Here is a 14,869-nt window from a genome sequence, read left to right on the forward strand (position 1 = left end):
TTCTGTCTGTATAGTATCTTAATATCCATCTGTTCATATTTGGAATTTGTTTTTACTATTTTGAATGGGAGTTTGACTTTGCTCTTAAGATGTATAGTATAATTTATTTGTTGATATATACATGGTCAGGTCAGGAAAGCAACCCCTAATTATAACCTTCATAGGAGAAAAGGTGAATTGTTTTATGACATATAATGATGAAAACTAGGAAGTTTTTGGACATCAGATGATTAACTTGACTATCCTTTTAAAAAGTTGTTTTGTAGACATTTTCTACAGAGAAAAACAAAACATTCAAATGCAAGACCTAACTGCCAGATTCAGCATATTAAAAAATTTAATTAGCCACAGCTTGCATATATAATTAAGGTTATCCTCTGCCTAGCTCTTTATTTTCCGGTTTTTTTAATAAATATATTTTATGTTCCTTCTCATATTTTTCAGATTTGAGAAACGTATTTATATTCCTTTACCTGAAGATCATGCCAGGGCTGCAATGTTTAAACTACATTTGGGGACCACACCAAACAACCTATCAGAAGCAGACTTCCGAGAACTGGGGAAGAAGACAGATGGCTATTCAGGGGCTGACATCAGTATCATCGTACGAGATGCGCTGATGCAGCCTGTGAGGAAAGTTCAGTCAGCTACTCATTTCAAAAGAGTAAGTCAGTTAGAGCCCTGTAGATATTAAAACATGATTTCTTTTTTTCTTTCTTTTTTTCATGGTTTTTTCATGATACATTCTAAGTTCCAAACTGTCTCCCTCCCCATCCTGCAGTAGAGAAGGCCACCATTTCATGTACATACACACACACACCCACACACCCACCCACCCACCCACCACACACCTCTCAGTTCTTTCTCTGAAGGTAGATAGCATCGTCCTTCATAGATAGGTCTTTTGTACTTGATTCTGTATTTATAATATTCAGAATAGCTTAGTCATTCACAGTTATTCTTCAAACAATATTACTGTTATTTTATACAACATTTTCTTGGTTCTACTCATTTCACTCTTCATTGTTTCATGTAAATCTTTCTGTTTTTCTAAAATCATTTATCTTATCACTTCTTACAACACAGTAGTATTCCATTACAACCATATACTGCAGCTTATTCAGCCATTCCCCAGTTGATGGGCATCCCCTCACTTTCCAGTTCTTTGCCATCACAAAGAATGCTATTGTGAATATTTTAGAACCTATAGGTTCTTTTCTTTTTTCCCCTGAACACCTTGGGAAACAGACCTAATAGTTCTATTGCTTGGTCAAAGGGTATACACAGTTTTATAACACTTTGGGCATAATTTCAAATTGTTCTCCAAAATGGTTGAATTGGTTCACAGTTCCACCAACAATGTATTAGTGTCCCAATTTTTCCACATACCCTCCAACATAAATCATTTTCCCCTTCTGTCATTTTATCCAATCTGATAAGTATGAGATAGTATCTCAAAGTTGTTTTAATTTGGATTTCTCTAATCTGTGATTTAGAGCATTTTTTCATATGACAATAGCTTTGGTTTTTTCTCCCAAAAACTAACTGTTCACATCCTTTGAGCATTTATCAATTGGGGAATGATTCATTCTTATGAATTTGACAGTTCTCTACTATAGTTGAGATATGAGAACTTTGAGAAACTGTCTAAAATTTTTTTCCAGTTTTCTATTTTCCTTCTAATCTTGACTACATTGGTTTTATTTGTTAAAAACCTTTTAAATTTAATATAGTAAAAATTACCAATTTTATATCTCTCAGTGTTCTCTATCTCTTGTTTATTCATAAATTCTTCCCCTATCCATAAGTCTGATGGGTAACATATTCTATGTTCTTCTAATTTACTTAGATCTCTCTTTATATCTAGGTTGTATCCATTTTAACTTTATCTTGGCAAATGATATACAATATCAGTCCATACTTAGTTTCTGCTGGACAGTTTTCCAGTTTTCACTACAGTTGTTACCAGATAGTGAATTCTTATCCCAAAAGCTTAGATCTTTACATTTATCAAACATAAGATTACTATAGTCATTTACTATGTATATCTGTTCTATTCAACTGATCCACCATTCTGTTTCTTAGCCAGCACCAAATGGTTTTGATAATTACTACAGTTTAAAGTCTGGTATTGCTAACCCTCTTTTCTCTACATTTTTAAGAATTAGTTCCTTTAATATTCTTGACCTTTTGTTCTCCCAAATTAATTTTGCTATTATTTTTTCTACCCTAATAAAATAATTTTTGCTAATTTAATTGGGATGGCATTGATTAAGTAGATTAGTTTAGGTAGAATTGTCATTTTTATTATGTTGGCTTGGCCCACCCATGAACAATTTTTCTCCAGTTATTTAAATCTGACTTTATTTGTACAAAAAGTGTTTTATAATTATATAGTTCAAATAGTTCCTGGGTTTGTCTTAACAGGTATACTCCCAGGTATTTTAGCTGTCTAGAACATCATTTCAGTATATTTCATATATAGGCATCTGTGTCTTATGGTTTATATTATAGTGTCATGAATTTTTCTCTGTCCTGGGTTTGTTTTTTTTTTTTTCATTTTGAGTTAAACCACTTTAAAATGCAATTTCCTTAATGCAAGTAACTTTCACACTTACAGAAAATAACTTTTCCAGATGGTTGATAAATGTTTATTAGTAGCACACCTACCATGTGCCAGGCACTGTGCTACATACTTGGGGATGTAAAGAAAGGTTAAAGACAGTCTGCTCTCAAGGAGCTTATGGTCTAATGGGGGAGACAACATGCAAAAAAAATAGGTACAGACAAGCTATATACAGGATAAATTGGAAATAACAAACACTAGAAATAGTGGTGATTGGGAAAAGCTTCCTGTAGAAGGTGAGATTTTTAGCTGGGACTGGAGGGAAGCCAGGAAATGGAAATGAGGAAGAAGAGCATTCCAGGCATTGGGAACAGCTAGTGAAAATGCCCAGTCAGGAGATGGAGGGTTTCATTTAAGCAGCAGCCAAGGAGGCCCTTGTCATTGGATAATAGAGTATGTGGAAGGGTGTAAGGTATAAGAAAGACTGGAGAAGATTGGGGTTCGAGAGAGCCAGGTTTTGAAGGACTTCGGAGGCCAAACACAGGATTTTATATTTGATCCTGGAAATGGTAGGGGACGTGGCATGGTCAGCCTTATACTTTATTTAAGATCATTTTTGATAGCAGTTTTATTTGGGAATTTTTTAAATGTCTACATATTTCTAAAAATTATTTTTATTCTCTGTGAAATTACTTTTTAAATAATTGCAATGTTGTTTATAATTAACATTGATACATCCGTTCCAGTGTAAAGGCCTCAGGTAAAACTTGATAAAATCTCATCTTCATAAATGAAGTACAAAAAGTACTAAAATGTTTCTAGTTTGAATTATCAGCTATTTTAGGACCTAATAATTTCTTTTAAATTGACAGCATAGGATTAAAACTGTTGCTAGATTTTATTTAGCTTCTATATTTAAAACAATAACAAGACCAAAACTCAAGACCTGCTTGGGCACTTGGGCCATGCGGGGAGTGGATCTTGCCTTCACCGGCACTATTGACAAATTCTGGGACTCAGAGAACTGCTGGGTTATCAAGGTTATCCTGTGTGCTGGCACTTTATATTGAATGCTGACTCTGCTCCTTAGAGCTGTCTGACTTTAGGCAAGCCACTTGTCCTCTCTGGATCTCACGTTCCTCACCTATAGAATGAAGGTGTTGAATGAAACGATCTTCTAGACCTCTTCTAGCTATGATTCAGTGTAGTTTCAAGTTCAGTGCTACCACTTGCCTTGAACCTGACCTTCACATTAGGGTTAGAACTGATGGGACGTACTTTGTCATGCTCAAATGCGCAAAATCTGTAGTGGAGCAAATCTAGAGAAGAATTTATAGTCTTGTTCTCTAGAGTATATGAGACAGTCTATGAACATATATACCAATACCTCGACACTCCTTCTAGGGGGACAACTGTCAGTTAATAGCAGTGTTTATTGAATACCTCCTGTGTATAGAGCCCCTTATTAGGCACTGATTTGATTTGATCATTCCTTTGTTCATTGTGTGAGATTGCTACTATTTTTTATAACAAGAGGGTATGTTTTTAAGTATAATAGACTTAAAGTCCTTGCCTTTGTATTTCATCCCTTACAATAAAATAAATAGAATTATAAAATGCAAACATAATTTTAAAAATATCTGGCAGTTCCAAAATTTTAAGTTTTTTTCTCCAGTTGTGACTATTTGCAAATATATGCTAATATGCATATAGAAACATTTTAATATGGTATATTTTAAAGCAGTTTTGAATGATTTCAGAAATGTTTTGAAATAACACCATTTATAGCATTTAGTTTCATATTTTAATTTGAGCAATTTCTGCTGAAAGTGACCACAAGACGATACGTTAATACTTTATGTAGAGCAGAGCCACCAAATGTCAGAGTACTTTCCCGTGCTGTGGAATATACAGAAGTTAAGGCTGTGATGGTATGTAGCTTTTTTGTTTTCCAGAGATGTTCAGCAACTATAGAAGACATAATACACAGTGTCCACATGGATAAGAAATTTTCTAGAGATTGTGAGGGCCCACAGATGCCCTTGTTTAGGGATGACTGGGTTGATTATATCTAATTTCAGAATACTACAAGACCTCCTCAGTGAGATCCACAACCACTTACAAGAAGTTATTCAACAGTTCACACGGGGAAACCCAAATGGATTAAAACTACCTGTGTCCAAACTGATACATAGTGTGCTGTGGAGTCTATTGAGTTAGTTGTTAAATAGGTGAATCTTTGACCAGCACTGTAGGTGGAACAGGACTGAATAGCAAAAAGAGTATACTTAGATTGCACTTAGGAAATTGTGAGATGCTTTCAGCAGTTCCCCATTTCTTCTTGACCAAAAAAAACCCATATATTTTTATAATAGCATTTTTTTAGTGGTACACTCTATTCATACCCACTATGAATTTCTCCTGGACAGCCTAAAAAACGCTGGAGAAACTCTTGGTGAGTATGAATAGATTATGGCATATTACCATTGATGACTTGCTTGTAAAAAGTGGTATTAAAAGAAGTCAGTCAGGAAATGTATGATCATAAAAGGAAATCGGCAGGTCACAAGTGAGAATAACAGGTGAACATTCTGAGTGCTGCCCTGATCCTCTCAATGCTAAAGGGCCCAGAGGAAGAATTACAGCACATTGAATAGGGGTTCTGTGGAGGATTTGTTGGGTAACATGGACAAAAATCCCTGAGGATGAGAAGGTGTAGATGTGTTGTCATCTGTACCATTGAAGGACAGTTGTATCAATGAAACCAGGCTCCACTGATGCAAAAATCGTAGCATTTAGTAAGCCACCTAGGTGGCAAATAGTTTAATGATTCATAATGATGAATTTTACTTATTTTTTCATAGAAAAAAGATTTTCTTTATATTCTTAACTTTTGTAGCTGTGATCTGAAGTTTTTATTTTTCATTTAACTGAAAGAATCCATATTGTTATCTTTTCTAGGTTAGAGGTCCTTCACCCACTAATCCTAATGTCATAGTAGAAGATTTACTTACTCCATGCTCTCCAGGTGATCCTGGTGCCATTGAAATGACATGGATGGATGTCTCTGGGGATAAACTTTTGGAGCCGTGTGTTTCCATGGTTTGTATTTTTATTTTGCCTTTTAAAAAAAGTTTATTACATGTTCATAAATTTGGGAACTGTGTTAAGCATCGTGCAAGTAGAGGCAACATGGTATAATGGAATGCTGGACTGGCAGTCACAAGGACAGCTGAGTTCACATCCCACTTCTGACACTACGAGTTATAATGGAATCACAGAACCTGAATTTGAAACCAGTGTTGAACAAGGCACTTTATGTTTCAGAGCTTCTCTTTGCTCATCTGTTAAATAAAGGAGGGTTGGAGCTAGAGTGGATGACATTTCAACTGTCTTCCAGCTCTAAATCTATGATTCTTTGATGATCCTGTGATTGATAAAACAAGAATTATTAAATTTACAAAAGTCCTTTATGTAGTGGTTGGAAATTATATTTCTTAATTTGCTTAAGTAAAACACTAGTATTTATTGAGTTAATATTCTGAATATAATCTATACATCATAGTTCATTCATATGTTTGTGGAGATGTACATTTTTTCGATCTGCATATGTGTAGATAAAGCATTAAAAGAAATTTATATTGGGGTAAGAATTATTTTTTAACACTTGTTTTTTAAAATTTTGAGTTCCAAATTCTCTTACTCCCTTCCTTTTCTCCCCTGCTCCTTGAGCAGTTTGATATAGGTTATACATATACAGTCATGCGAAACATTTCCACAGTAGCCATGTTGCAAAAGAAAACACAGACCCCCAAAACCAAGAATAATAAAGAAAGTTTTTAAAATATACATTCAGATTCCATCCGCAATCAGACTCCATCAGTCCTTTCTCTGGCTATGGATAGCATTGTTCATCTTGAGTCCTTTGGAAATGTCTTGGATCATTGTATTGTTCAGAGTAGTTAAATCATTCACAGTTGATCATTTTATAATATTGCAATTACTGCATATGTTGTTCTCCTGATTCTGTTTACTTCACTACCTCACTTCTTCCCAGGTTTTCCCAAAAGCATCCTGCTCATCATTTCTTATAGCACAATAGCATTCCATCACAGTCCTACACCACAATTTGTTCAGCCATAACCTAATTGATGGGTATCCCTTCAGTTCTGAGTTCTTTGCCACCACAAAAAGAACTGCTATAGATTTTTTATTTTTATAGATAGGTGCTTCCCCTTTCCCTCCACCCTCCCCCCCTCACTTTTTAATCTCTTTGCTGAGTCAGAGGATATGCACAATTTTATAGCCCTCTGGCCATAGTTCCAAATTGCTCTAAGAATGTTTGGATCAGTTCATAACTACAGCAGTAGTATATTTTTTCCACATCCCCTCCAACATTTATTATTTTCCTTTTCTGTCATCTTAGCCAATCTGATATGTGTGAAGTGGTATCTCAGAGTTGTTTTAATTTACATTTTTCCAGTCAGTAGTGATTTAGATCATTTTTTCATATGATTATAGATAGTCTTGAGTTCTGAAAACTACCTGTTCATATCTTTTGACCATTTATCAATTGGGGTATGTGTCTCATATTCTTATAAATTTGACTCAGTACTCTCTATATTTGAGAAATGAGGCCTTTATCAGAGAAACTTGCTGTAAAATTCTTTTCCTAGTTTTTCTGCTTTCCTTCTAATCTTGGCTGCATTGGTTTGGTTTGTGCAAAAACTTTTTAATTTGATGTAATCAGAATCATCCGTTTTATATCCTGTAACGTTCTCCATCTCTTGGTCATAAATTCTTCCCTTATCCAAAAATCTGACAGGTAAAATATTCCATGCTTCCCTGACTTGCTGATATCACTCTTCATGTCTGAATCATGTACTCATTTTGGCCTTATCTCAGTATATTGTGTGAGAAGTTGGTCTGTACCTAGTTTCTATCAAACTGCTTTCCAGTTTTCCCAGCAATTTTTGTGAGATAGTGAGGTTTTGTCCCAAAATCTTGGATCTTTGAGTTTGTCAAACACTAGAGTACGATGGTCATTTACTCCTGGGTATTGTTACCTATTTTATTACACTGATCCACCATACTTATTTCTTAGCCAGTTCCAGACTGTTTTGGTGATTACCATTTTGTAATAAAGATTGAGCTCTGGTACTGTTAAGCTACCTTCCTTCACATTTTTTTTTCATGGATTCCCTTGATATTTTCTTTTTTCAGATGAATTTTGTTTTTATTAGAAGTTACTGTTAATTAGAATAAAGTAAGCTATATACTTTTACCATTTCACCTCAGATGTTCAAACTTAAACTTTCATGGTATATAATAACTATAAGGTAAGACTGTCTTGTAAGCCATACTGGGAGAAAATGGGATTAAATTCCTCAGTTTAATTTTATAAGACTTCTCAAAAATGACTGATATATAAACGCTTAGATATGAGAAGGCTCTTTTTTAGCCAAGGCCAAAGTTAGAAGCAGAATTGCAAAAACTGCAAACTTTGCACCTACCCATCTATAGTCAGAAGTCAGAGAACAGTCTTCATGAAATGAATTCGTAACTTTCTTGAAATTAAGACACAGTTTTTGATAAAACTAAGAATGTTCTGGTCAACAGGACTGTGAAGGCTATAACAAGGGTAAAAGTTATTATGATGTGGTTTCAGCACAATATGTGAGAAAATGCACTAAAAAAGTGCAATTGAACCTGTGGCATAATGGGATTTTGTTATGTTGGCTGTGGCCAAATGTTTGTATAATTAAATATAGTCTTTAAAATATATTACTCTTATTTGCAGTCACTTCTTGAACATTACAGTGTAAGGTAGTGGTGTAAAACTCAAATAGAAATAGGGGCTGCTAAATTGTATATAAGGATCTCTGTCGGCCACATACTGACTTACAAAACCACATGTTAATATTATCTATGTTTTATTGTATTGTTATTTATTTTGGTCAACATTCCCCAGGTCACGTTTTACACTGGCTCATTTGGGAGTGTTTTGGGCTGCATTGCCTGTGGACCATATGTTTGATACCTTTAATGTGACATGAGGGATATTTGTTTTTGAAGATCACAGACCCTAATATCTTTTAGTCTACAGTTCTCTACTAGATTGTAAGCTCCACAGAGTATTGGCTAGTTCTTAGCTAAACACCGTCTCTCTCTTATAACCCATCACAATGCATTGCACACAGTAGATGCTTAATATTTGTAGAATTTAAGTAATTTTTAAAAACAATAAAAGTGGGAGCAGGAAGGGGCTGCCATGGCAGCCCACCATAGTGGATATAGGGCTGGCCTTGGGGTAAAGACCTGGGTTCAAGTTCTGCCTCTGACATATAAGTAATTGAGTATGGACAAGTCACTGTGAGTTACAGATGAGTTGTGTTTCAGATGAGCAGAAATTTAGGATGGCTGTAGACCAGGTGTTCTCTACATGGATGAAATCACAGATCTGGACCCCCCAAAATCTCTCTTCAGTCTCATTTGCTTCATATTTCTCAGTAAATCTTTTTTGGGGGGAGAGGGGACATTTTTCTAAAAACAGATCCATGATTTTATTGGTACAGGCAGCTCATGGTGAGGAACTTCCTCTGTCCATACAAATGGGCATCATCTCTGAAAATTTTAATTTCAGGGTATTGTTTCAGATGCTGAGAGGGTCAGTGCCTTGTCCAGGGCCATGGCCAGGATGCCCCAGAATCTTCCTGACTTCAACAACAGCCTTCTCCTGTCCACTATGTCATGCTGCCTCTCAGGATTTTACTTTAATGAATTATAGAGGATAATCCTTTATAGCTGAAATATGATCAGGACTTTTGTTAATGAACTTGACTACAATTGTTTAACAGTCAACAAATTATCTGTTGAATATTTGGAAATGTGGTAGATTTTCTTTTCTTTTTTTTTTTAAGGCTATGCCACAGTCTCTTCTCTCTCAGTCTAGTTATGGATATTAGCTGATTTGACGTTAGTTACTTTCTACATTTGTGGAAGAGAGGCATTATGCCCTTTAAGTTGCAGAGCAAGTATTGATCTGTTTTAGCAAAGGAACTTTTATCACTGGGAGTATCATATTCTGATAAAATTATAGGTCCTATCCAAGAAAACAATATTCATAGAGCTATCCACACATGGGTATAAGTACATTTGTAATACCTTTGTTCAGGGAAAAGAGTTCCTTTGTTTAATTTGCTTAGGAATATACAAAAAGTATATGCCAAAAACTCTGAATTAAATAGTTATGGATTAGAGTTAAAAATTAACTCCCTTTTGTTACCACTCTGGTTAATTGCAGTTGTTTACAAAATGTACTAATGCCCTTTGTGGCCTTAAACAGAATGTTCTAAATATAATTTCCTTCTTTCAACAAATATTTTTAAAGTGCCTGCTATGCTATACAAGATACGGTAGAGGATAAAAAGGTCAGTAAGACATAGTTCTTGATCTCAAAGAAATAAGAACATCTCTTTCTTTGAGTGATAGTTACTTAAGGTTGTCATTATGAAGTTCAATTATTAGAATTGTAGATTTAGGAAATGCAGGAGATTTGTCTGTAATGTGGTATTAACAATGACTCCAGATAGTATGCTAGATTTCTTTTTTAATTGGTATGTTAGTTCTCTTACTATTTGGTATTTTCCTCTCAAAGAGAAGTGCATCAAAAAAAATCTTGAACATTTGAGTATGTGTTTTTTCATTGTTGGGTAAATTATAAAATATACATAAAATATAAATTATAATTTTGACTCTTAAATTTTTGGTTAATAAAAATACTGTGTTTCATCTTGTACAGCTCAGTGATGCTTTTTTTCCTTTTTTCTCTCAACAGCCTGATATGTTACGGTCATTAGCTAGCACTAAACCAACTGTTAATGAACATGACTTGCTGAAATTAAAGAAGTTTACAGAAGATTTTGGTCAAGAAGGCTAAACCAAAGACAACCAGGAGACAGTTGGCCATATTTTTCTTTCTTAGGCACCCTTGCCTCTTTGGGGATGGCATTCAAATATTTGTGGATTTTTCCCAAAAAAGTTTTTTTCCTTCTCCATAGGAGAATGAAGATCTCTTTTGAAAGTTCCTTTAGCTTTATGTTATTTTTCTTCCAATTTGTATTGAGTATCTCCTGTTTAATAAAAAAAAAAATGCTGAGCGGTAAACATTAGAATTCTTATGTGAAAAGCAGTGATGAATATTACATTTTTTTTTCCTGTACCTAGCATAAAATACTGTCACATAGACTTGAAGTAAAATGAACTGTGGTATGTGCTTTGGAGAAAAGATCTTCTTAAACATCATTTTTTGTTGTCTAAATCAATCGATTATCCTACAAAAATAACTTTTTTTTTTAATTAAAATTTGGTGGAGAGGTCACTATAAGGAACACTGTGATTGGATTTAGAAGATTTTCTGTTATGTGATGACCAGTACTCATATTGAACACTGACGGGTTTCGTACTGGTTTTTTCTCTGTGTGTATTTAAATATTGCCTTAAAAAAGCAGTAAGCTTTTCTTTTTAACTTTTATTAGTTGATAGGAACCTTTCACTGTGCAATCTTGGAAAACTTACAGACTTGACATCGTCTTTACCCTGGAGAAGAAATTTCCCTATCCCAATATTTTTTTTATAGCAAGAATTGACCAAAACAGATTTTAAATATATTTGTAATTTTGGAATACTGTATCATGAAATACTGTTATGGGAAGCTTTAAAGTAATAGAGTGGTCAGCCCTTCATTTGTAAGTGATGACATCAGTAAATATACATACACACTACATACACACACACATAATACATTTGTGTTGTGTATATATGTGTATACACATATATAAAAATTAAATGAACATTTGTGTGTATAATTTTCGTTCCAGTGATATTAGGGTGGTAGAGCTCTGGTCACTTAGGCTTGTGAATAATTTACCCTAGCCATACTCCCATTTTATATATATCAGTGTGATATTTTATCAAAATTTTGCAAGTGGGCTGATGTTATTAAATTATTAAATGTAAAAGCAACATTTGGTTATTTCTAATAACCGTCTAAGTATGGATTTTAAAGACCATAAGATACAATACTAGCATCAGCATTGAGTGTGCCTTGTAAGTTTCTTTGGCTGTAATTTTTAAAAAGATCATTGAATTATATAGAATGCAGTACATTCCTTAATTGTACAAAGTTCTCTACCTTAGAAATGCTTTAGAACAACTTTAAAATATTTGCACATTTCAAATATTATGCATTATGGTTGTCTTTGGGTTTTTCTTTTATGTACAGATTTTTATGTACTTCTTAGAAGTCCTAGGTTCAATGAAACATGCTGTTCTTACATGAAGTCAAATGATGATACATCATCAGCTGTATTCCTAGTCTCTTTTGGAGCTTCCAAGAAAATGAACCCAAATCCTTTACATAAGGAAATCTGTAAAATTGTTCATTAAAATGATGTACATGTAAACATTCTTTTTACTTTTCAAATTATTGCTTTTGGACTGCAATTGGGAGTTGCCTTAATAGCCTAAAACTGGGTGGGTGGGAAAGAATTGTGCATAAGATATTACATGTTTTTAACGTTCATGGTCTCAAACTGGCATATTACTGCAATTATATAGTTAAAAAATTTACAAATTTATACTGCAATGTTCAATTTTACAATTTGCGATAAAGCCACATTTGCTTTGGACATGAGTGAATACCATTGCCCAAAAATGATACCATGTATGTACTGGCTAAAATAAGTATTGGAGGGGTGGCTAGGTGGCGCTGTGAGTAGAGCACCGGCCCTGGAGTCAGGAGGACCTGAGTTCAAATTGGGCCTCAGACACTTGACACACTAGCTGTGTGACCTTGGGCAAGTCACCCTTACCCAATTGTCCTGCCTTTCCCCTCTAAAAAAAAATAGAGAAAAAAAGTATTGGACCTTAGTACTGGACTTCCAAGATACTTCTCTTCCAGTCTGGTCCTAGATTCATTACAAAGATTTATGAGCCTAAACATTTTCCTAGAATCATGACAGCATCATGCCTGTTTTGGAATAATAGACCAGCAAATGTGATAGACCCAGCCCATTAACACATTTCCGTGACATTTAAAAAGGGAATGTGATTTCATGGACAGCCTCGTTAAATTTAACCCTGAGTTGCTCTGGGCACAAACCAAGGGGAAAAGCCATGTTTAAATAATAAACCATGCTGGCCTAGGAGTCAGATGGACCTGGGTTTTGTAATCCCTGCTCTGAGACAAATCTGAGCCTTTTTCTACCTCTAAAATGGAGGGGTTGGATAAAGAGGTTGCTAAGGTCCATTCCAGCTCTTAACTATCTTTGAATTGGAGATCTGTTTCAATTTAACTACTTTCACTATTCCACTTTTCTTCTCCACAAAATAAAGGAGGGACTAGCTTTTCATTCCTGCTTTAACTGTTCTCAAAATCCTTTATCATCTTTAAGAGTCATCACTTTATCCTAGCCTTCAGTAATCAGGCTTCTTAAATGGCAGTTGTGAAGAAACTTAGCAAGATTGGTCGCAGTGGATAAAGTGCTAGGCCTGAAGTCAGGAAGCCTCATCTCCCTGAATTCAAATCTGACCCCAAACACTAGCTGGGTGACCTTGGGCAAGTCACATAACCTGTTTGCCTCAGTTTCCTATCTAAAAATGAATTGGAAAAGGAAATGGCAAACACTCTAGTATCTTTGTCAAGAAAACTCCAAATGGGGTCACAGAGTCAGACAAAACTGAAGAATGATTAGATAGGAAACTACCAGATGACTCAAGTTGGAGGAAGACGGGGAAGTTTTCACAACAGAGGGCTGCAACCTTTGTCTCCGCCCCCCCCTCCACCCCTCCACCATTTGATTGTGTCTGCCTTATCCTACATCAAGCTTTAGGTGCCTTACATTCTTGCTTGCCTCAGGCATGGTTTGTATTGTTTGTCCTAGGTATAAAAATTTCTAGTTAGGGCTAAAGGAGAAGGAATAGAGAAGCAGGTAGAAAGCCAGAATATGGTGGTTTCACAGAGGCCAATAGGCATTAAGAGCCTACATTGCTCACAGGAGCAACAAGATGGAGGTCTAGACATTTTCTTTAACCCCCATGACCTCTCAGATCTCTCCAAAACAGAAATTATGTACCGAAGATAAAACAACTTATGCTGTCTCCATGTTCTAGGAAACCCAGAATACAAAAGGTTAAAAAAAAAAAGCAAAATACAAATCGATGCTCACATAGTACCCCTTTCCTACCTCCCATACTACTCACTGCAAGGCTGCACTAGCAGAACCAAAGACCTGACAGACTCTAGTCCCCACTCCCATCTTCCCAGGCTGCAGAAGTTTGCTCTGTGGTAGCCATTGCCTAACAACAACAATACCACAAGAGCCTTTCAGGAACAAAAGCCAGCAAGGGCCACAACAGCCAGTGCTTCAGCAGACCCCCTGGAGGCACCAATGGCAGCTCTGACCTGCTGGTGCCAGCTTGCTAAGATACTGGGGGTGGAGGGAAGAAGAGAGGAACAGGGATCATGCTGTGCAGCACTCCACTGACCCTATAGGAAAGTACCCAGCCACCAGCTGGGGCCAATTCAGTCCAACAACGTCACCTGGGGCAGAAACCTAGGCTGCTGGGCCATGAATTGTCCGAGTATGGGAAGAGACTGAGACAGTTGGAGACCCAGTGTTCAAAGAATTTCCCATCAGAGGGGAGAAAGAAAGCTAAGGATCATAAAAATAAAATAAAATGAAATAAAGGGACTAAAAAGACTGAAATTAACTAAGATTTTAGGAAGAAAGAACCAGGGAAAAGACTAACTGAAGGAAATATGGCCTCTAGAACAAATTCAGGCAAAGGATCCCATGGAATTTGAGAAGAATATGGAACCACAACATGTTGTACCTGAACAGTTCAGAAGAGATAAGAGAATTGTGAGAGCAAAATTTATGGCCTGCATAGCAAAAATAATGAACAAAATAGAAAAATTAATCTGCAATGGCAAATCTCACCAAAGAAATGAAAGAAAGAACAATAGACTGGGAATGCAAATATACAGAAGTGAAGGACAATCTAGAAAAAGAGAAGCCAAAAAACTAACATTAAAAACAAAATATGCTTATTATGCAAACAAAAGATACTGATCTTGAAGACAGGATGATAGGGACAACCTAAGGATCATCTGTCTCCCAAAGAATGTGACAAAATGGGAAAGAAAGTTCAAGAAACTGAACACCATAATATAGGAGAAAAACACACACACACACACACATAATATAGGAGAACTACCCAGAAATTCTGACTGCAAAAAAT

At 35.6% G+C, this 14,869-nt stretch overlaps 1 protein-coding gene across 1 annotated transcript in view; it reads left to right on the forward strand.

Moving 5' to 3' along the window:
* The window catches only part of VPS4B (vacuolar protein sorting 4 homolog B), a 37,895-nt gene extending 25,860 nt beyond the window's left edge, over nucleotides 1–12,035 (forward strand). Inside the window, exons 9-11 of the mRNA XM_036737801.1 lie at nucleotides 445–664; nucleotides 5,528–5,668; nucleotides 10,404–12,035. Coding sequence (XP_036593696.1) covers nucleotides 445–664; nucleotides 5,528–5,668; nucleotides 10,404–10,505 — 463 coding nt within the window. The 3' untranslated portion in view covers nucleotides 10,506–12,035. The remainder of the gene's footprint in view (nucleotides 1–444; nucleotides 665–5,527; nucleotides 5,669–10,403) is intronic.
* The last annotated feature ends 2,834 nt before the right edge of the window (nucleotides 12,036–14,869 follow it).

The sequence above is a fragment of the Trichosurus vulpecula genome, chromosome 1 (genome assembly GCF_011100635.1).
Source record: "Trichosurus vulpecula isolate mTriVul1 chromosome 1, mTriVul1.pri, whole genome shotgun sequence".
In the NCBI taxonomy this organism is placed as follows: domain Eukaryota; kingdom Metazoa; phylum Chordata; class Mammalia; order Diprotodontia; family Phalangeridae; genus Trichosurus; species Trichosurus vulpecula.